At 42.0% G+C, this 22724-nt stretch overlaps 1 protein-coding gene across 1 annotated transcript in view; it reads left to right on the plus strand.

Annotated features, from left to right (window-relative positions):
• Positions 1–22724, plus strand: part of Kiaa0586 (KIAA0586 ortholog) — a 109021-nt gene that overhangs the window by 17023 nt on the left and 69274 nt on the right. Inside the window, exons 6-14 of the mRNA XM_059279149.1 lie at positions 1033–1254; positions 4163–4313; positions 6454–6621; positions 7685–7808; positions 14531–14666; positions 15869–16065; positions 17042–17114; positions 18990–19211; positions 20461–20635. Coding sequence (XP_059135132.1) covers positions 1033–1254; positions 4163–4313; positions 6454–6621; positions 7685–7808; positions 14531–14666; positions 15869–16065; positions 17042–17114; positions 18990–19211; positions 20461–20635 — 1468 coding nt within the window. The remainder of the gene's footprint in view (positions 1–1032; positions 1255–4162; positions 4314–6453; positions 6622–7684; positions 7809–14530; positions 14667–15868; positions 16066–17041; positions 17115–18989; positions 19212–20460; positions 20636–22724) is intronic.

The following is a 22724-nucleotide window of genomic DNA, read 5'->3' on the forward strand; positions in this document are numbered from 1 at the left end:
CACCACAGCCTGCAACCTCAGCATGTTAATGATACCCGGCACAGGAGGAGGGCTTAGCTCGTCTCTAGGGAGTATTTGTAGGACCGCAGTCTCCGGCTGTGAACATCCAGGAGGAAGCCACAGTTGCTAGTCTTTGTTTGTTTTGGTTTTCCAAGACAGGGTTTCTTTGTGTAGCCCTGGCTGTCCTGGAGCTCAGTTTGTAGACCAGGCTGGCCTCGAACTCAGAGATCCCCCTGCCTTTGACTTCTGAGTGCTAGAATTAAAGGCATAGGCCACCACACCCAGCTAGTTCCTAATCTTTTTTTTCTTTTCTTTTTTTGTGACAAAGTTTCTCTGTGTAATAGCCCTGGCTGTCCTGGAACTCACTTTGTAGACCAGGCTGGCCTCAAATTCATAGAGATCCACCTGCCTCTGCCTCCTTAGTGCTGGGATTAAAGGTGTGCGCCATGTCGTCCGGCCTAGTTCCTAGTCTTAATACACACTGATTAATCCTCTGTGAACACTCACATTTGGGTCAGAGGACAAAGGCTTTGCCAATTCTGAGCCTGATCCTTATGGGAAAAGGCTTTACCAATTTCTCACGGGCCCAAGGCCTTGGTTCTTGTCACAGCTGAGCCCATGTCAACACTACTCACGGCTTTGCCTATCCCTCCATGTCATAATGTGTGACACCAAAAGTTTTGCTATTTCCTTCTCTTTAAGTTTCATTTAAGAATTGGTTTTTCTGGCATTATAAAATCTGGCAGATTTGGTGTGTGTCACATATAGATTTATGTATAGTTTATGTATAGTGTATGTATGGTGTATGTGTAGTGTATGTGTAGTTTATGAAACGAAACACCCCTCAGGATTGCTCCATTTTGCCTTTTAATTTTGTGACTAAAAACAAAGGCATTAAATCATGAGAAATCTTGTGAGCAGAGGCTCAAGTTTAATACCTTCTCAGTACCAGTTGCTGTAAATAACCTTTCTAGGACTTGAACACATCTTTTATGTCTTTCTACAGAAATACTATTTTGATCTTTATTTTAGGTACAGAGTGATTTGGAAGCAAAGGTTAATTCTGTTGCAGAATTACTTACTAAGTTACAGGAGACTGATAAACAGTTACAGCGTGTGGCAGAGCACCAAACAAGCATTCAGAGTAAGCAAGAGAAATTACAGTGTCATGATCACGAGAAGCAGATGAATGTATTTATGGAGCAGCACATCAGACACCTTGAGAAACTGCAGCAACAACAGATGGATATCCAGGTGTGTGTGATGAACCAGTGCACAGGCCACGATCCTTTGAACTTCCATCTCTGAGTGAATAGTAACTGACAGTTGTAATAGCTGACTGGGTCGTGACAGTGATTTCTGAAGTCACGATTGGCTTGCTCATCATTCTTTACTCCATGTGGATACTTGGCAGGTTCTAGGTTAACATGTCATTGGTGCTGCGTGTGTGTGTGTGTGTGTGTGTGTGTATGTGTGTGTGTATGTGTGTGTGTGTGTGTGTGTGTATGTGTGTGTGTGTGTGTATGTGTATGTGTGTATGTGTGTGTGTGTATGTGTGTGTGTGTGTGTGTGTGTATGTGTATGTGTGTGTGTGTGTATGTGTGTGTGTGTGTGTGTGTGTGTGTGTGTATGTGTGTGTGTGTGTGTGTGTGTGTGTGTGTTCCTATGGAGGCCGGAGGTTAGTGTAGATGTCTTCCTTAGTCACCATCTGCCTTCCTTTTTGAGACCAGGTCTCAAATGCCGAGCTCCCCCGTTTGGCTGGAGTGAATGGTCAGCAAGCACCAGGGATGCACCTGTCTCTGACCCCCCCCCCCCCCCCCCAGCCCTGAGTCTGCAAACCTGACCGCTGTGCCAGCCTTTTACATGGAGCTAGGGATCTAAACTGAGGTCCTCGTGCCTGCAGGGCAAGCCCTTTACCCACTGAGCCACCCCCAGCCCAGTAACACCATTTTTAAAACAGTGATTTGTTTACATCAGCAGTCTCTAGCTTGTGACTATGCACTAGAGTCACTTGGAGAGCTTTATAAAAATACAGAGACTTGGACACCCTGGGGACTCTGGGAGAGCAGATCTGTGGTGGCACTTGGGTGTTGTGGAAAGATTTCTCATGGCTCTGACGCTCCTGGGGCCAGAACTACCTACTGTATGTATTTGCTCCTGCATTTAATTTATTAAAAGAATAAATATTGTAATGCCTTTTGAATATGATATATTGAGGTATTATAAAAAAAGAACTAGCTTCACAAGTAGCTATTATTTATTTTGAATTTCCAAGTTTTGTAACACTACCCAGCTCCAAAACATTTTTTAAATAGCAATCTATAGCCACTATAAATTTGCATTTCTTTTTATGTGTTCATTTGTGTGTTGCATGTGTGAGGGCACCTGTGTAGGTATGTGTGCATGTGAGTATGTGTGCATGTGCTGGGGTTGACGTTGGGCATCACCCTCCATCAGTCTTCCCCCTGATCCTTTAAGCATGGTCTCTGAAATCAAACTCAGAGCTCACTGATATGGCGGGTCTTTTAGCCAGCTTGCCCTGGGGACCTCTGATTTCCACCGTCCAGGTTGGAGTTCAGTCTTTACTTGGGTTCTGGGAATCTGAACCTTTGTCCTTGTGCTTGTAGGAAAGCGCTAACCACTGAACCATCTCTGCAGCCCCTACATTTCTTTTTAATTGCACACTTTCGACGTTTTAAAAATTATATCAAAATGTGGCATTCAGAAGAATGTACAAAAATAAGTTTATTCTGTTAGTATATTATCACAAAGTAAACATTTAAATAAGCTTTCCTTTCAAGATTTTTGTTTCTATATTCCCATTTCTCAAGACTACTTTTTTTTTTAAACTTATTTTTATTTTATGTTCATTGGTGTTTTGCCAGAAGTCCTAGACCTAGAGTTATTGACAGGTGTGAGCTACCATGTGGTTGCTGGGAATTGAACCTGGGTTCTCTGGAAGAGTAGTCTGTGCTTTTAACCACTGAGCCATCTCTCCAGCCCTCTTCTCAAAACTTCTTAGTAGGGCTTATCTTAAGGTTTTCATGAGATTAAAAATATTTTATTGACATGATCATGGTCATGCAAGTAAAGTTTTAGGAAGTCCTCCACGTGTGGATTGAGTGTGTGGTACATTATCTACTTGGAAGCTGGGGTGACTTAGTCAGCCTGCTGGGCCCTCTCCTGTGAATAGCTTTACTTCTCTGGACCTTGACCTCTTTGCTTAAAAACAGTTTCTCCCTCTCATCAAAAAAGAATAAGGCTTACATTATTTTTGTTGTTTCTGTTTTTTAAAGACAGTCTTACTGTGTAGCCTGTCTGGACTAGAACTCTCTTTGTCTATCTATATAACTTGCAATTATAGATAAAGTTGAAGTCTTGATGACTATGAGGTACATTATTTAATAAATGCCTAATGAAATTAAGTAGTTGAGTCTATCCCCATCTGCTTTATTTGGAGGGATCTCAATACACTTTTATGAGTTCTATAAAACTGAATAATTTAGTATTTTTTTGGTTTTTGTTTTGTTTTTTTCAAGACAGGGTTTCCCTGTGTAGTTTTGGTGGCTGTCCTGGATCTCACTCTGTATACCAGGCTGGCCTCAAATTCACAGAGATCCGCCTGCCTCTGCCTCCCCACTGCTGGGATTAAGGGCGTGCACCACCGCTGCCCAGCATAATTTTTTTTTTTTTTTTTTTAGATTTATTTTATTTATTATATATACAGTGTTCTGCCTGCATGTGTCTTTGCAGGCCAGAAGAGGGCACCAGATCTAATTGCAGGTGGTTGTGAGCCACCATGTGGTTGCTGGGAATTGAACTCAGGACCTCTGGAAGAGCAGTCAGTGCTCTTAACCTCTGAGCCATCTCTCCAGCCCCTGCCCACCATAATTTAGTATTTTTTGATATGCCATAAAACTTTCTTCTGAAATCAGCTTTATTTGTTAAAATATACATTATATATGTATAGATCTTAAAGTTGTTTTTATGTGTGAGTGTTTTGCTTGCACATATGTTTAAGTGTACCACATTTTCATTGTATGTTATAAGTAAGAAGCCATTTTCAATTCTGCTAATAAATCTTAATATATCTTGTCACTTTATATCATCAAATTACATGTAAAATAATTAGAGATTAATAAAATAATTGTGTTTCTTCTAGACCCATTTTATTGGTGCTGCACTCAAGGCTAACAGTCTTCAGCTTGTTGGCATGTCCCCTTCCAGAGCAGTGGAGAAGCATTCTGGAAAGCCAGGACATCCTAATCTTGGTAGCAGTGTTTCTTCACATAACACATTTGTTTCTAAACAAGGTAAAATACTTAGTTCCTTGTGAATAAAATGTGCTAGCTGTGAATGTTTCATTTGTAAGAGGTGAAAATTTGCTTGTAAAGTGGTAGGACACTTTGTTTCAGAAGTAAAATTTATTTTTGGAAGTCTTGGTTTTATATCTTTTTTTAGATCAAATAAATTTTAGGTTATTTTGAAGGTTATTTAAGTTATGAATCATAATAATTCCTAATTTATGATTCCAATTGATAACTTGAAAAATTATCAGAAATTTAGGAATTTAGGGATAAAAAAACCTACTTATTGCTGGGTGGTGGCGCACATCTTTAATCCCAGCACTTGGGAGGCAGAGGCAGGTGGATCTCTGTGAGTTTGAGGTTAGCCTGGTCTACAGTGCGAGTTGCAGGAAAGCCAGGGCTACACAGAGAAACCCTGATTTAAAAAAAGAAAAAAGAAAAAAAAGAAAAGAAAAGAAAAAATTGGTTGATCTAGAATCGGAATGCTTGTAGTGATTCTCCCGTCTGAGAAGCTGTGTGGTCACTGATTTCCTTGATTTGTCAGAAGAAACCTCGGACGAGTACAAATGAACACTGTAGACCCTTACCCACCGTGGTAGTCCTAGGGGTGATTTTGTTCTTGAGGCGGGGTTTTGTGGTGCTCCTCCCGCCTCGCTTCACAAGTGCTGGGTTAACATTTTCTTTCTTAATCTTACTTCCTTAAGGTAAATTCCTAGGAGTGAGATTATTAGGTCAGAAGATATTGCCAGGTACTTTATCAGTTTTCATTGCCACGAGAGTGGCTGGTGGGGCCAGAGCGATGGCTCCGTGATTAAGAGCCCTGGCTGTTGTTAGAGAAGACCCAGGTTTATTTCAGAGCAGTGATGTGGCCGCCTGTAAACGCCCCAGTACCAGGGAATCCAGTGCCCTCTTCTGGCCTCCCTGGGCACTGCATGCTTGTGACGTACATGCAGCTGAAACATCAATGCACATTAAGAATAAAAAATACGCCGGGCGGTGGTGGTGCACGCCTTTAATCCCAGCACTCGGGAGGCAGAGCCAGGCGGATCTCTGTGAGTTCGAGGCCAGCCTGGGCTACCAAGTGAGTTCCAGGAAAGGCGCAAAGCTACACAGAGAAACCCTGTCTCGAAAAAAACAAAAAAAAAAAAAAAAAGAATAAAAAATACACACACACACACACACACACACACACACACACACAGCACCTCCTGCTCTTGCAGAGGACCCAAGTTCAACTCCAGCACCCACATCATGATGGCTCACATCGGTTCATAACTTCAGTTCTAGAAGATCCAGTGCTCTTTTTCTGGCACACAGGCACCAGACCACACACCCAATGCCTGTAAGTACAGGCTAAACACTCATACATAAATAAAATAAGTTTTTTTTTTTTGGAAGATGTCTAGCGATGCCATTTTCACTACAGCTTGGACAATACTCAAATATTATCACACTGATTCTTAACTTACTAGCTTTATCTATAAAACATGTAGTTTTTATTTCTTTTGATTTCTAGTGAGGATGAAGTTTGTCTTTCTTTGAGACAGGGTCTCTCAGTGCAGTATTCCTTGCTGTCCTGGAGTTTACTGTGTACACAAGGCTGGCCTTGGGCTCAGAGAGGTCCACCGCTTCAGAGTGCTGGCATTAAAGGCAGGTACCATGATGCATAATGCACCTCCATGCCCAGCTCCAGGGTTTCTCACTGACCTGCAACTTGACAAAAAAGAAAGGTTTGCTCTTTTGAGAGCTCCAGGGATCTATTATCTCTCCTCCTGAGCACATGCCACCACACTTTTTTTTTTTTTTTTTAATGTGGGTTCTGGAGATTGAACTCAGGGCACCATGCAAGGCAAACATCTTACCAGTTGTGCTCAAAAAAGTTATTTTTTTTTAATTAATTAAAATTAATTTTTGAGACAGTGTCATACTGTGTATCTGGCTATCCTGAACTCTCTACATAGAACAGACTCTCCTTAAAATCTGCCATCAGATAAAAAAGGTTTTTGAAGTTAAATTTCTCTTTATTATTGTGATTATTACTTTTGTATATATGTATGTGTGGTGCTTAGGTGTTGAACCCAGGGCAAGCACTTTATCACTAGAGACACCACAAGTCTGTTAATTATTTCCTTCCTTTCTGTTACAGTGCCTTTAAGAGAAGTTGAAGATACAGATTCTGATGGGCAGAAATCTCCTTTAGAGACACCAGCACCCCGCAGGTTTGCTCCTGTCCCTGTCTCAAGGGATGGCAGAATATCAAAGAGGGAAAACCCTACAGAAGAAAAAGAAAATATGGAAATGTCAAGTCCTAAAGGTAGGAAACCGATTAGGATGAGTATCCGCCTTTGTATTAGTTATTTTTCTTGATGCTGTGACCACATGCTGACAGGAGGCAGCTTAAGGAAGCAGTGTTTATTTTAGCCCACGGTGTGAGAAGGGGCACATTCCATCACAGGGAAGCTCAGCAGGAGGAGGGCGAGGCGGTCACTTAGACGGTGTCGCATTGATTCTGCAGTCGGAAAGCTGACAGCGGACCGGGCGAGTCCAGCTGTGCAACCCCAAAGCTTGACCCCTAGTGGCTCCAGCTAGGGTTTGTCTCTTAAAAGGTTCTATAACTTAGCCAGGCAGTGGTGCACGCCTTTAATCGCAGCACTTGGGAGGTAGAGGCAGGGGGATCTCTGAGTTTGAGGCCAGCTTGGTCTACAGAGTGAGATCCAGGACAGCTGGGGCTACACAGAGAAGCCTTTTCTCGAAAAAAACCAAACCAAACCAAAAACCTTCTGTCTGATAGAGATACGTTTAGCCATTTTACTTATATTAATCCAATTTTTACAACTCTAGTTTTTAATAAGATGAAAATATTTTGTCTATATTGTTGTTTTGGTTTATTGTCAGGTGCAATAACTGAACCCCGCAGGTTAGGTAATTTATAAAGAAAAGAGGTTTATTTTGTTCAGTATTCCAGAAGTTTAAAAGTACGATAGTGGTGGCATCTTCTTGTGCTGACCTCTGCTGGGTAGTGGTATGGCGAGAGGCATCCCATGGCAAGGAAGCAAGCTCACCAGAAAAAGCTGTTTTATAACACAGTTCCTCCTTTGATAACCCACTAATCCGCTTATGAGAACAGAACCCGTATGAGCCTGTCACAGCAGGAAGACTCCACGTTTCCAATACCATTAATATGTAACTTTGAGAATTAGGTTTCCAACTCAGAATTTCGGGAATACGGGCAAAAGAACCACAGTGGTTACAGAGCGAGTTGAGCAGATGATCATCGTAAGAACCTAGTTTAGGCTAGAGTGCTAATGCACATGAGATGAAATATAAAGGAGACATGAACTGATTTGGAAAATGATATACATTTTTTTCTGCTTTAGGAAACGTAAGACTGTTGGAACAAATACTGGGTAGTAATGATTCTTTGACAAGAAAATGTGAATCATCAAACATAACCTCACTAGCCAGGTCAAAAACAGGATGGAATTCTGAGAAAAGAGACAGGTAAAAACAAAAGATTGGAATTGATTGAACTAGAGAGAGCTTTGTTCAGAATTCTGCATTTACTTCTTAAAGTATTTGACTTAGAAGCATAGGTTGTTAATTTCTAACAAGGGCAGATTCTGGTGGCACAATATGTAGCTTTACTGTGATGGTAGGAGGAGAGTGTGGGTTGGGGATGTAGAGTGAATGACGGTAACTTTGAGAATAATGCTTCGTTAAGAGTTCATTGTACTCTTCTTGAGTATGTTTGAAATTTTGCGTACAGCTTGCTTTGAGGCTGGAGGTCCAGCTTAGTGACAGGAGAAGACTTGTTCAGTATGCATGAGGCCCTGGGTCGATCTCCTGCCCTACAAATTGTTAAAAAGGTTAAGATCAAGTAACCAGCCATAATAATATTAACTCTGATGTGATAGAACTGCAGTAAGGGGACCGTAAAGAGCCACAATCTGAGTGTCTTACTTGGAAATACTGCACGGTTTTAACTAGTGTAATGTCTTTGTGTGCCATATTGCTGTGTACCTTCCATGTGTCTGCCTTACTGCACCGCCCCCCATGAGTGCCTGCTTTTGTATTAGGTGCCTCCCAGTACACCATTTTCATTCTGTGTCCTTGCCTTTGCTACATCTGTTTGCTTTCTTAGTGATTGCCCTAGAGATTGTAATCGACGTACTAATTTAAAATGACCTCATTCAGATTATACCCATTTAATTTCTGCATAGTGAAAATTTCTTCCCTTTCCTTCCGCTATATAATCAGAAAAAAAGTTTATTTTTAATTGTGCAGCTTGGTAACTACTCCATGCAGTTGTCTTTTTTTTTTTTTTTTTTTTTTTCTCCAGAAGAGGGTGGTAGATTCCCTGGAACTTAAGTTAAAGGCAGATTTGGGCCACCTGATGTGGGTTTTTGGGACCAAGCCTGGGTCCTCTGCAAAAGCAGCAAGTTCTCTAAACTGCTGAGCTAGTTCTCTGGTCCCCATACATAGCTGACTTTTAAAACAGAAGAAAAGTTACAGAAATACAGATTTGTTTGTTTCGTTTTCGAGACAGTGTCTCACTGTGTAGCCCTGGCAGGCCTAGAACTCTCTGTAGACCAGGCTGGCCTCAGACTTACAGAAGTCTGTATGTCTCTGCTTTCTACTGCTGTCGTGAAGGGCATGGGTCACAAGACCTTGCTGATGCAGATATTTTTAACCCTTGCCTTTATAGTTTACCTTTTCTGGTACTCTTTATTTCTTCGAATAGGTCACATTAGAGTCTAGTGTCTTTTTGTTCCACCATGAAAGAGTCTCTTATTTCTTTGTAGGTTATCTCTGCTAGTAAGGAATTTGCTCTATTTTTGTTTATCTGGGATCATCTTTAGCTTCTTTATTATTACTACTAGTATTATTATTATTATTGCTCTAGAACAGAGCTGTAAGTCCCAAATGAAGGTGGAAACAAGCCTAACTTCTGAGTTCTCCTTCCTTGGTTTGTGGAGGTCTACCCTCCTTTGCATGCCTCTATCTGGTGTCCTTTCTCTCACTTTTAAAGGGTATTTAACTTTTCTTTTTTTTTCTTTTTCTTTTTCTTTTTTTTTTTTTTTTTTTTGAGACAGGGTTTCTCTGTGTAGCTTTGCGCCTGTCCTGGAACTTCCTTGGTAGCCAAGGCTGGCCTTGAACTCACAGAGATCCACCTGGCTCTTCCTCCCGAGTGCTGGGATTAAAGGCGTGCGCCACCACCGCCCCGCTGGGTATTTAATTTTTCTAGAATTTTTGGTTGTCCCCCGAAACCCCAGAGTGTTGGCATTTATTGCCTTTTCAATTGTGGTGTCCTGGTGAGAATCCAGGAGCCATCTTGTGGAGGACTCCCTGCCTGGAGCCAGTCTTGTGGAGGACTCCCTGCCTGCCACCAGGCAACTCTTCTTTTGTCGCTTGGAAGAGTCTCTCTTTGATGTACTTTTGACAGGTTGACTGTAGTGTGGTTTTTATGGTTCTTTTTTTCTTTTTAAGTTATAAAGCAATAGGTGTCGTTGTAGCATTGTCGTACATAGATGTCAGTATAGTTGGTTCTTAGCTGTGTTCCCCACACACACACACCGTTCTTTCCCCACTTCCTTCCCCACTCCAGTTTCCCTTTGACTGGCTGACTGCCTTCCTCTAAATAGCCCTCCCTTCTGTTTGTATCAGTCCACTGCTGTCTCTCCCTTTGTCTGCACTTCAGTTCTTCCCCTGCCTCGAATGGCTCCCGTCCTATTTCAACACGGCGCACACGCGCGCACACACTTGAAATCTAAAGTTTTTTTATATGAGAGAAAATACGTTCATTGTCCTTCTGAGTCTGGCCTATTTAACCTAACATGACGCTCTCTAGTTAGGAATTAGTTAGGGATGGCTTATCTGTGAGTCTGTCCTGCTTGCGGTTTGTTGAGCTTCTTAAATGACTAGATTAATTCCCATTAAACTGGGAGAGTTTAGGGCTGTTATTTCTTTATATAGTTAAACTGTATTGTGACCTCGCCTGCCCTTCTAGGATTCTGCTGTAGGACTCATTGGCATGCTTGATGGTGTTCTATGTCTCTGAGGCTCTGTTCAATTTTCTTTCTAATTTTTAGCATTTTTTTGTTAAAAAAAAACCCCTCTGTATTTACACTTCAGAATACCATCTTGTTTTTGAATCTAGTACTTCTGGGGTCTCTGTTGCTTTCTCTCTGTCTCTCTCTCTGTCTGTCTCTCTGTCTCTTTCTATCTCTGTCTGTCTCTCTCTGTCTCTCTCTGTCTCTCTGTCTCTGTCTCTCTGTCTCTCTGTCTCTGTCTCTCTGTCTCTCTCTCTCTGTCTCTCTCTCTGTCTCTCTCTCTGTCTCTCTGTCTGTCTCTCTGTCTGTCTCTCTCTCTCTCTCTCTCTCTCTCTCTCTCTCTCGTGTGTGTGTGTGTGTGTGTGTGTGTGTGTGTGTGTGTGTGTGTGTGTATGTTTGTGTGTTTGTTTTCTGAGACAAGGTCTCTGTGTGGTCCTGACCTTGAGCTGAGGTGATCTTGTGTCTCTGCCTCACAAGTGCTGGGATTAAAGGCCTGCACCACCACACCTGGCCACGTCTAGAGTTTTTTGGTCAAGTGTAGACATATCAGATAGGGAAGCAAGGAAAAGGGCAGTCCAGCTTACCTGACAAAAGAATGTCACCCAAGCAGGGGTACCAGACTCATCTCAGTCTGGACTGCGTTCTCCTCCAGTCAGTCAGAGGCAGCTTGGGCTTATTGTTAAGGCTTGTGAGAACCTTCTGAATCTTGTTCTCATCACTGGAAGTTCACCGATGATCTCTCTAGGTACTGTGTGCTTCCCATCTATCCATTCACACCTAGAGCAGGTGACAGAGAACTGACAGTCTTTTGTATTGGGACCCCTGTTTGCCATGAAAAGCAGGCCTGCAACTGTGTCTGAGATTTTCTTCATCTGCAGATGACCTCTGATGACTCTAGTACCATCTGCATAAACAGAATTTCCATGATAAATCAAGAAATCCGTTATGATCCTGTAGAGGTTTGTTGTGTCTCGGTGGAACCAAAAAAGGAGGAGGAAGGAGAGGAGGAGGAAGATTGGAATAATGACAGATATTTATAGATCTGTCTGGTTTATAACATCCTGGAGCCAAAGGGACTGCCATGAATTCTCCAGGGCAGAGCTGTCTGACGGTCTTGGCTAGCTCAGGCACATCTTACTCCAGCAGCCAGTTTCCTGACAGCAGGTGCTGCCATCCAGAAACCTCAGTTACACTGTCTGTGCCCTTCAGAGCACTTCAGTTGGCCCATCTTTAGAACTGTTGATTCTTCTGATCTCAGCTGGCATCCTGAGGCCTGTCTTCGTTAGGGTTTTATTGCTATGACGAGACACATGACCACGCCAACTCTTATAAAGGAAAACATTGCATTGGGGCTGGCTTACAGTCCAGAGGTTTAGTCCATTATCATCACAGCAGGAAGCATGGTGGCCTGCAGGCAGACATGGTGCTGGAGACGTGGCTGAGAGTTCTACATCTGGGTCAGCAGGCAGCAGGAAGAGAAAGTGACACTGGGCCTGGCTTGAGCATCTGAAACCTTGAAGCCCCAGCGACACACTTCCTCCAACAAGGCCACACCTCCTAATCGTGCTACTTCCTGTGAGCCATTTTCATCCAAACCACCACAAGGCTCTCTAGTAACTAATTTTACATTTGAAGCTGGGCATAGTGGTGTACACCGTTAATCCTAGCAATAAGAAGCTGAAGATCTTTAGTTCAAGGCCAGATTGGGCTACATTGTGACATGTTCAAAGGCATTTTAGTTACTGGACTTTCACCTGCAGAATTTCTCTTTTCTTCTGTTTGTTTGTTTGTTTGTTTGTTTGTTTGTTTTTTAAACTTCATATTTGTCTAGAGGCTTTTTTGTTTTGTTTTGTTTTTTTCCCTTTTTGAGACAGGGCTTTCTCTGTGTAGTCTGGCTGTCCTGAAACTCACTCTGTAGACCAGGCTGCCCTTGAACTCACAAGAGCTGCCTGCTGCTGCCTCCCAAGTGCTAGGATTAAAAGCATATGCCACCACCGCCTGGCTTTAGAGTTCATCCTTAATATTCTGGGCATTTAATAGTACAGGCCTATTATCCTAGCTGTTAGGAACCTGAGTCACAAATTCAAGGTTTGCCTAGGCTAGAATGAATTCAAGGCCAGCCTGGGCAAATTAGTGGAACCATGTCTCAAAATAAAAAATATAAAGTAAGCAGTAAATAGCTCGGTTATAGAGCACCTTGCCTAGCATTCATGATACCCTATGCTCAGCCTGCCTGAAAAAGAAAGGAAAGGTTTATTTACTAAGACTCTTTCTGATAAGTCCAATGTGTGGGCCTTCTCAACAACAAACTGTTTTCCCATGTCTGGCCTCTGATTTCCTATTGCTTTATGATATGTGTGTGTGTGTGTGTGTGTGTGTGTGTGTGTGTGTGTGTATTTAATTTATTGATTTTTTAAAATGAAAACTGAGTAATTGAAATAGTACAGTGGCCAGGCAGTGGTGGTGCACACCTTTAATCCCAGCACTCAGGAGGCAGACAGGCAGATCTCTGAGTTTGAGACCAGCCTGGTCTACGGAGTTTGTTCTAGGACAGCCAGGGCTACACAGAGAAACCTTGTCTCAAACCAACCAACCAATCAACCAACCAACCAACCAACAACAAAAAGAAATAGTACAGTGACTTGGAGTCTTCCAGGAATATTGTTTGCAGGTTGTTATTGTCGATGCTGGTGGTTTAGTGACTTCGCTGGACCAAGTCTGGAATCTGAATTCTTTGTTTTGTGAACACACTCAAGTGTTGACTTTGTTAGTTTAGACTGTTAATGCTGTGAAACAGATTTTCCTACTTTGTTAAGTGTGTGTTCTCTTCCTGCTTGTGCAGAGCATCTCAGTCAGCTACCTGTGAGAGGCTCAGATCTCCTTTGGTCTTTCCTGGGCAAGCACAGCTTCTGTGAGCACATGGTCTTCCAGAGCCCCAGAAATCTGGTGAACTTATCAGTGCTTCACTAGGATTTCTCATTCCCTAGATTGAAAATGTTTACTGGCCACAATCCTGTCTGCTTCAGTTGCTGTCACTGAGCTATTTGGAGTGGCTGGGGATCACACAGTTGTCTGTGGTTCAGAACACCCTGAGGAAAGTTGCACTGCTTTCGGCTCAGTGTGACTGACTGTATAATGGTGAGCTCTGTAAACTGGATGGCCGACCCCACAGAGACTCCAGACCTGTTTTCTCTTTTCTGTGGGGCGGAATTAATTGTTTGCAGGGCTACAAAGTTGGGAAAGGACTCTTAAGAATGGGTGAGTTTAAAACAAATGTGTAAGCTGGACATGGAGGTACACACAGTTAATCCCAGCATCCAGGCAGAGGCTGGTGGAGCTCTGTGAGTTCAAGGCCAGCCTGATCTCCATATCGAGAGTTCCAGGATAGCCAGAGCTAGATAGTTAGACCCTGTCTTAAAAAACCAAATGTGTACAGCTTGCTCCTCTGACTCAGAATCACCTGTTTTGCTTTGATAAATTCTCCTCAGGTTGTTGCAGGCCTTTCATTTCTAGAGTTTTGAAAGGAAAAAAGTGCTTCAAATGGTCCTTCTCCATTGTTCTGTAAGAGCATCTGGATCTTAGCTTCTTGTAAGCAGTCCATTTTCTGCTTTTTTCCTTGATGCACTTTATTATGTTTATAATATAACTGATTAATTTATGGTATTATTTTAATACAATACTATTTAGTAATGCACACCTCAGAATATGTCAGAGATTCATGTCATCAAATGTTTTCTGCGCCGGGCGGTGGTGGCGCACGCCTTTAATCCCAGCACTCGGGAGGCAGAGCCAGGCGGATCTCTGTGAGTTCGAGGCCAGCCTGGTCTCCAAAGAGAGTTCCAGGAAAGGCACAAAACTACACAGAGAAACCCTGTCTTGAAAAACCAAAAAAAAAAAAAAAAAAAAAAAATGTTTTCTGCACTAAAAAAGCTGGCTCAGTGGTTAAGAGCACTGGCTGCTCTCACAGAGGACCTGAGTTCAGTTCCAAGCACCCACATGGCAGCTCACAGCTGCCTGTAGCTCCAAGTCCAGGAGATCAAGTACTCTTCTGACCTCCCGAGGCACCAGGCACACTGTGGTGCACAGGTACACATGCAAGCAGAAAGCCCACATGTATAAAATGCTTACTGAGTTTATGTCAATTTAGGACTTTTTTTTTTTTATCTTTCATAGCATTGAAACTCTACGTTCACAGAGAACGTTTCCTTCCTCTGAAGAGCTAGGAACAGCTGAAGTAGCTATGCAAAAGTATAATGATGATGTTCATGATCTCAGCCAGAAGAAGAAACAGACAAATGACCTGCTCCAGGTAAAGTAGGAATAGTGTTCAAATCCATGGTCATAAGGTAAAGATTAGGAAGAGCTAGGGATGTAGATCAGTTAGACAGTGGTTGCCTGGCGTGCCTGAAGCTTTGGGCTCGGTCCCCAGCACTGGATGCAGTTGGGCATGTTGGCACACGCTTGCAATCCCAGCACTATGGGGGTAGATGCAGGAGAATCAGAAGTTCAAGGTCATCCTGACCTGCAGACTCTGTCTCAAAAACAAACAGATAATGTGTACTGTAGTGTGTATGAGTATACATCTAGTAAAATGTAATAATGCAGGCAAATAGAATAAAAAAGTCATTAAAATAGAAATCAGAAAGAAGGATGAAAATAAAGCACTGAAATCATGGCAGTCAGATCTGTTCCCTTTGCAAAATAATTTTCAGAAGTCTCTACTAAATGATTCTTCTTAGCACTCTGGCCAGACCTGTGCCACTGACCATTTCCTACTTTCCAACCTTTTTTTTTTTTTTTTTTTTGTTCTTTTAAGGTCATTTTAGTACATAGCCCTTGATGACCTAGGAGTTGCCTTTAAACCTTCTCGATCCTTCTTTCTCTGCTGAGCGCAGGGATCTATGATGGCAGTCTGCCGCCACACCTGCCCTGCCTTTCTGGCTGAGTGAAGGGCGTGGACAGCTTGTCTGTCCAGTCCACTGTGTCTAGAGCAACTCGCTCTTGATTTTCTTCTGCCCTCTTCACCAGTGGAGCTTTCATTGATGGTCAGGGGACCTTGGCACTGCTCTGGATTTCCTGTCTGTATTGCATATAATATTTGTAATAATTTCTTTACGTGGAAAACAAACCAAAGAATGCCAAGTGTACAGTAACTTTTCATATGGACAAACCGAATCCTAGATAGACTATGTTGATTCTAGTGTATGGTCACAACAATGTACTAGCTAGCTCTTCTTTGCATTAAATACTTATTTTTTGTGTACGTGTGTGGGGGGGCACATATGCCAGATGTGTGTGAGTGCCCAAGGAAGCCAAAACAGTGTGTTAGGTCCTGGAACTGGAGTCGCAGGTGCTGGCGAACCCCCGGTGGAGTGCCGGCAAATGAGCTCTGGTTCTGGAAGAGCAGTGTGCCCTCCTAACTGCTGTGCCGGTTCTCCAGCCTTCCTTCTTCAGAGTAAGATCAGTGGAAGTTTAACATAGTCGGTTTTCTGCCTTCTGCTTTCTTTTAAGGTAAAACAATCCCCAGTTATCTTGAATCCTGTTAAGCTTCAGACAACCAATACACGATCCGTCTTGAAAGATGCTGAGAAGATTTTGAGAGGAGTACAAAACAATAAAAAAGTGCTAGAAGAAAACCTGGAAGCTATTATCCGTGCAAAGGATGGAGCTGCTGTGTATTCATTTATCAATGCTTTATCTACCAATAGGTGAGACAGGACGTGGGCATCACTGCTGTGGGATGTTCTGTATGGCAAATGTGTTGCTAATTAGTCAATAAATAAAACACTGATTGGCCATTGGCTAGGCAGGAAGTGTAGGCGGGACAAGGAGGAGAATAAAGCTGGGAAGCAGAAGGCTGAGTCAGAGACACTGCCAGCCACCACAATGACAAACAGCATGTGAAGATGCTGGTAAGCCACGAGCCATGTGGCAAGGTATAGATTTATAGAAATGGATTAATTTAAGCTGTAAGAACAGTTAGCAAGAAGCCTGCCACGGCCATACAGTTTGTAACCAATATAAGTCTCTGTGTTTACTTGGTTGGGTCTGAGCGCCTGTGGGACTGGCAGGTGAGAGAGATTTGCCCTGACCGTGGGCCAGGCAGGAAAATTCAAGCTACACATCACAGGGCTGTTTATGAAGCTGCCAGACCTGCTTACTAACTTTGTGTTTTAAAGATTCATTTATGCATAGGAGTGTTTTGCCTGCATGTATGTGTATAAACCATGTGTGTGCCCAGAGCCCGTAGAGTTCAGAAGAGGGATCTGCTGGAGCTGGACTTAGGGATGGTTGTGAGTGCTGGGAACCAAACCCAAGTGTTCTTTCCAGCCTCACAGGTCTACTTTCTGATTTCTTTCCTAAGCACTCACGTGCTTACTGTGTTTTCATGTTTGGGAAAGGCCCTTATGCCTCTGAAGATGTGGGACCTGATGTGGATAGACATGGAGGTGCTGGGTTTTACTGATTGTGATTTTCCATTTCCTTTTCCCTCCTCCTGATACTTCTCTCCTTCAGTTCTTCACAAACATTTTCCTTCTAACATTCATGAAGGCTGATACCGTGACTTTTTGTTTTCTCAGAAAGAGTATTGGGTTATACACTAACATTAAAACTAGACTAGACTCATCTGATTCTGGTCCTGTTCTCAGTACATTTAAAAACATTTCTTTTTCCCTTTTGTAGGGAGATGTCAGAGAAAATTAGGATCAGAAAGAAAGTAGATGACTGGATTAAAATCATTTCAGCAGAAATCCAGGTATGTCATGAAAAAAATGAAATCAAGTCATTTGCTCTGACTTGGAAAATCAAGTCATTTGCTCTGAATACAGCATAAATTCCAGGTTATTGATATGCCTTTTCTCACTTACGATGTTTTTTTTTTTTCTTTTTGCAGTACTGAGGCCTGAACCTAGGGCCTATCTCATGCTAAGCATGTGCTGTTCCATTGAGCTACATCCCTTACTTGGTTTTTACTTTTTTAAAAAAAATAAAGATTTATGTTTATTTATGTGTGTATGTGTTCGTGTCTGTGTGGCTATATGCCAAATGTGTGCAGGGGCCCACAGAGGTCAAAAGAGGGCATTCGGTGGAATAACAGGTGATTATGAGCTGCCCAGTTTGGGTGCTGGGAACTGAACTCAGGTTCTTTAGACGCCCATCAGGGGCTCTTACCACTGTACCATCTCTCTAGCCTCCACTGTGGACTCTGAATTGGTGACTGAGTTTCCCAGGCTTGAACTCACAGTAGCCTAGGAAGACCTTGTGCTTGAGATCTGTGGAGATGATAGACATGTGCCTCCAGCTCTGGCTCATGATTCTTTTTTTTTTTTTTTTTTTTTTCCTTTTTAGTTTTTCGAGACAGGGTTTCTCTGTGTAGCTTTTGGAGCCTGGAACTCACTTTGTAGACCAGGCTGGTCTCTAACTCACAGATATTCACCTGCCTCTGCCTCCCGAGTACTGGGATTAAAGGCATGTGCCACCACTGCCTGGCACATGATTCTCTTGTTTGTGGTGTTTTTTAGCTTGTTATTTGTTTTTTTTTGAGAACTGATCCGGCTCTGGCTGTCCTGGTACTTACTATGTGGACTAAGTCAGCCTTATACTTACAAAGTCCACTACTTCTGCCTCCTGAGTGCTGGGACTAAAGGTGTTGTTACTATACCTGACCTGGTTTATGATTTTTAATTTCACTAACATGCTTTACATTTACTTATCAGCGTGCATAGTTTTATTTAGTAAACTCTTTATTCTTACAAATTTTATTTGGCTCCTTTGTGCCAAATTATTAGACAATAAATGAAATGTGAGAAATTTGAAAGAAAATTTGGCAAAAACAGAAAACGAACTTCTACTTGCAATGATGTTCAAGACAGAAGATTGACTAGTTCTCTTACGTAAACTCACCAAACTCACTAAAGCATAGACACGTCAGTTCCAAGGGGAATCTTTCTCACTCCCGTGAAGGGCACAGCGTGTCTTCAGACATCAAAAAGTCTCCTAAGTGCTGTGTATTTGAAGTGTAGACCAGACAGGGTAACCGTTACTTTTATCTTGGAATGCAAGGCGACTGTTCTTCTCCAGTGTGCTTGCGTGTTACTCACGGTTGTGGAAGGGAACATCAACTCTGCTTCAACAGCATGAACAAAAAAACTTTGTTACTCAGAAGCAAATACATATACATACATATATGATATACACATGTATACATACACATATAAATACACATACATACATGTATGTGTTCATATATGTATATACAAATATTTAATTGTATAACTCACCAGATAAAAAGATGAAGTCACCTCTGGCTGTATTCCAATGACCAGAATATGTCCCCATCACTGTTAATGAGACAGGATCTCTCTGTGTAGCCCAGGCTGGCCTCCAGCTGGAGCTCTTCCTGTCTCCTGAGTGTAGGAGCTGCAGGCATGTACTGCTATGCCTAGTGTCTTGTAGTTTTTTGTTCATTGTTTTTCTGAAAGTTTTTTTTATGTGTAAGTTAATATTCTTCATTTTTAAAGCATTTAGAAGTACTAAACAATGTTTATATAAAAATAAATTCTAATATTTTGTTGTATAAAAGTATTACTGTTTGCTTTGGCTTAAGTAATTTTAATTTTCTTTACTTTAGGATGAACTTTCGAGAAAAGATTATGAACAAAAGCGATTTGATTCAAAGAATCAACGGAACAAGCAAGCTCTGAGTAGAGATATTAAAGTCAACACACAAGACAGAGCAGCGAACAGATCTGTAATTCCAAGAAGACACTGTCAAAAGCCGGTGCAGGAGCAGTCTAGAAGTGTACTCGTAAAGAGCATGCCTACCTCAGGTTCACAGAAAGAGAGAAAAGAAGTGAGCTTCTACTCTGGCTTTGTGTTTAGATGCCACATTGTATCTGGTCTTCCTTAAAGATGGAAATAATGACATGGATATGAGAAAACTTTAAACTATGAAGAGCTGTACAAACCTAGACCAGATTTGTACCGTAAGAATTTCCACCTGTAATGTGGAAACCCACATAAAATGTGTACTTTTCTCCTCCTTAGTTTTTTATGTTGGTTTGTTTTTAAAAATAATTTGTTTTTATTTTATGAGCATTGATTAGTGTTTTGCCTGCATTTATGTCTGTGTGAGGGTATCAGATCCTCTGGAATTGGAGTTACAGACAGTTGTGAGCTGCCATGTGGGTGCTGGGAATTGAACCCAGGTCCTCTGGAAGAACATCCAGCGTTCTGAACTGTAAAGCCATCTTCCCAGCCCCACTGTTTTCTGCTTTTTGTTTCTTAAAAGACAGGGTCTTCTATGTTGCCCAGGCTATCCTCAGGCTCAAGCAGTCTTCCCACCGTAGCCTCAAAGAGGCTGGGCAGACAGGCACACAGTACCATGCCCAGCTGTGGAGCTCATACTTAGAATCACAGTATATAATATGTCTGACTAGAGATTATTCAGCTGCCTGTTACTAGTCAGATCCACGTTACTAAAAAGCATGTTCCATCTTTTTGTGTGTGCTCTATTTTAAATTTAAAAAATTACTTGTAGTGCCTAAGAGTGCAATGGGGCTGGGTACTAGGTGCTTGCAGAGCTTTTCTTTACTGCTCTAACTGGGCATTAATGCTTTTTGTGCTAAGATGGGTTATTGAGCAGAGAAGGGTCTAATTTAATGCTTGGCTCTAGTTCTTAATAAATGCTGCATTTCTATAGCATTTTGAGATTTATTTATGTATTTTATGTATACGGGTGTTTTGTCTGGATGTGTGTCTGCACACCAGAAGAGAACTTCAGATCCCCTAGGACTACAGTCATAGATGGTTGTGAGGTACCAGGAATTGAACCAGGCTCCTCTGGAAGAGGAGCCTGTACTCTTAACCACTGAGCCATCTCTCCAGTCCATTTCTGTGATATTTTGATTGTGGGTGAAAGTGGAGCTGGGAGTGTATAAAGTCATTTAAAGACTGTTTATTGTATTTAAGCATAATAACTATGTAAAATGTGTTTAAACATTAGAAACTGAAAATATACATAGTAATGTAAAACTTTTATGTTTCCTAGGTGGAAGATTTTACTATTTTTATAGTAATGTTAACATGTTTTGCATTCGTAGGGACTCTTGAAGTCAGCTACAGTTTTACAAGACGAGGATTATATGTTACAAATATATGGGAAGCCAGTTTATCAGGGCCATCGCAGCACTCTTAAAAAGGGACCGTATCTCAGATTCAGTTCTCCATCTCCTAAGGCCAGACCACAGAGACCAAAAGTCATAGAGCGAGTCAAAGGTGAGGAAGCTCATTGGTTGTGTTTTACTGCATTGTTTACAGAATAAACTTCATACATAATGGTGCTTTTTATCTGTTAGTTCTGCACACAGCTCAGCATCTGGTGTCCAGGACAGGGGAAGAAACAGCAGAGCTCCAGTATCAGCATCTGCTGATTGCTCGTAAAACGTGTTTGTGGGCTGTTTGTGCTTTAGTTACCAAAAGTCTTAGCTGACAAAGATGATGGATTTTTTTCCCTGGCTTTTAATTAAATCAGAACATTTTCGTTTATTACTGTGTGTTCTGACTCATGTCAGCCAATCCATTGGTACATTTGAATATGACTTAGTTAACTACTGACTCTGTTCATTTTGGTTACATTTTCAAGTGTCTCATCTTACATCTTAGACATTAATAAGCTTCACCAGCGGTATAATTAGTGGGTGCTAGCCCACGTCCTTTCCCTTCTAGAGGTGGAGCTGTGGCAGTGCTCAGGTCTCTTCCCTTTGTGAATGCTGGCTGATCAAATTGGTGATCCACTTACCTATAAATCCTACTCATACTATTTTTAAAGGTATGCAACTTAGATATTTACCCTAATATTCTCTTAAATATTGGAGATTTATTGTTCAAATTATATTTGGTGTTTTGAAAACCTTTCTAAAACAATAGCTTAAGATTTTAAAACACTTAAGATCCTCAAATGTGGGGCGTTTACCCAACCACCCCCACAGTTCCCCAGAGTTTTCTTGAGTGCGAGCAGCAGGAAATATTAGATAGAAGGATTTATTGCGGAGAGTATCGCGGAGTTAAACAGATAGAAAATAAAGGATAGCCTCGAGAGGGCCTGGAACCTATTCCAACGGGGCCCGACTGTCTCTGCCCCAGGGTTTTTATAGAGACGCCAAGGGGTGGAGCAAAAGACCTTCTCCCCCAGCACAGCCAAGTGCAGACCATCTCAGACACCTGCACTCAGGCCCGTTGTCTAATCATCCTCTATGAGGACCTGCTGGGTAAAGCCACAAGGAACCCGAGAACGGGCTCCCACACTCAAATAGCGTTTTTTCAATAAGCCTTTTGAGGTAAAGTGAGCAAGAGCCTGTGGGCACAGTGTGCATCCTTGGGCTTGTTACCTGCCCTGTGGGCACAGTGTGCATCCTTGGGCTTGTTACCTGCCCTGTGGACACAGTGTTCATCCTTGGGCTTGTTACCTGCTCTTTTTCCTCTCTGTGGGGAAAAGAAATTCATCTTCTCAGGAGAGACACATAATAAAAACTGGAAGTTTTATGTTTATTTGGTTTTGTGGTGTTGTTTTTTTTTTTTGAAACCAGATCTCTATGTAGCCATAGCTGTCCTAAATCTCACAATGTAGACCACTCAGCTTCAAACTCACAGAGATCCGCCTGCCTCTGACTCTCAAGTGCTGGGATTGAAGATGTGTTTCCTCATATCTGGCTTTTTTTTTTTTTTTTTTTTTTAAGATTTGTTTTTATGTATGTTTGTGGTGTGCCCATGGAAGCCAGAAGAGGGCGCCGGATCCCCTGGAACTGTAACTACAGGTGGTTGGGTTGTGAGCCACCCAGTGTGTATGCTAGGAACCGAACTCAGGTCCTCTGGAAGAGCAGCAATCACTCAACCCCTGAGCCATCTCTCCAACCCCTCAATCATTTATTTATTTATTTATTTATTTATTTATTTATTTATTTATTTATTTACTCATTCATTCATTCATTCATCCATTCATTTATCTTTCTATCTATTTATTTATTTATTTTGGTTTTTCCAGACAGGGTTTCTTTTTCTGTGTAGTTTTGGAGCCTGTCCTTTGTAGACCAGGCTGGCCTTGAACTCACAGATCTGTCTGGCTCTGCCTTCCGAGTGCTGGGATTAAGGGCACGGGCCACCACTGCCAGCTCCATTTTTTTGTAATTTTTAGAGGTAGGGCTCTTGATATTGTAGTCCTGGCTGTCCTCAAACTAATGGCAGTCTTCCTGCCTCAGCCTCCTGGTCCTGGGCTACTCGTCCTGACAAATGAAAAGATTTGGATAATTGAGTATGTATCGTCTGTATAGATCTACATAATAGAGATTGAAAAATATGTAATAACATT

The sequence above is a fragment of the Peromyscus eremicus genome, chromosome 14 (assembly GCF_949786415.1).
Source record: "Peromyscus eremicus chromosome 14, PerEre_H2_v1, whole genome shotgun sequence".
In the NCBI taxonomy this organism is placed as follows: Eukaryota; Metazoa; Chordata; class Mammalia; order Rodentia; family Cricetidae; genus Peromyscus; species Peromyscus eremicus.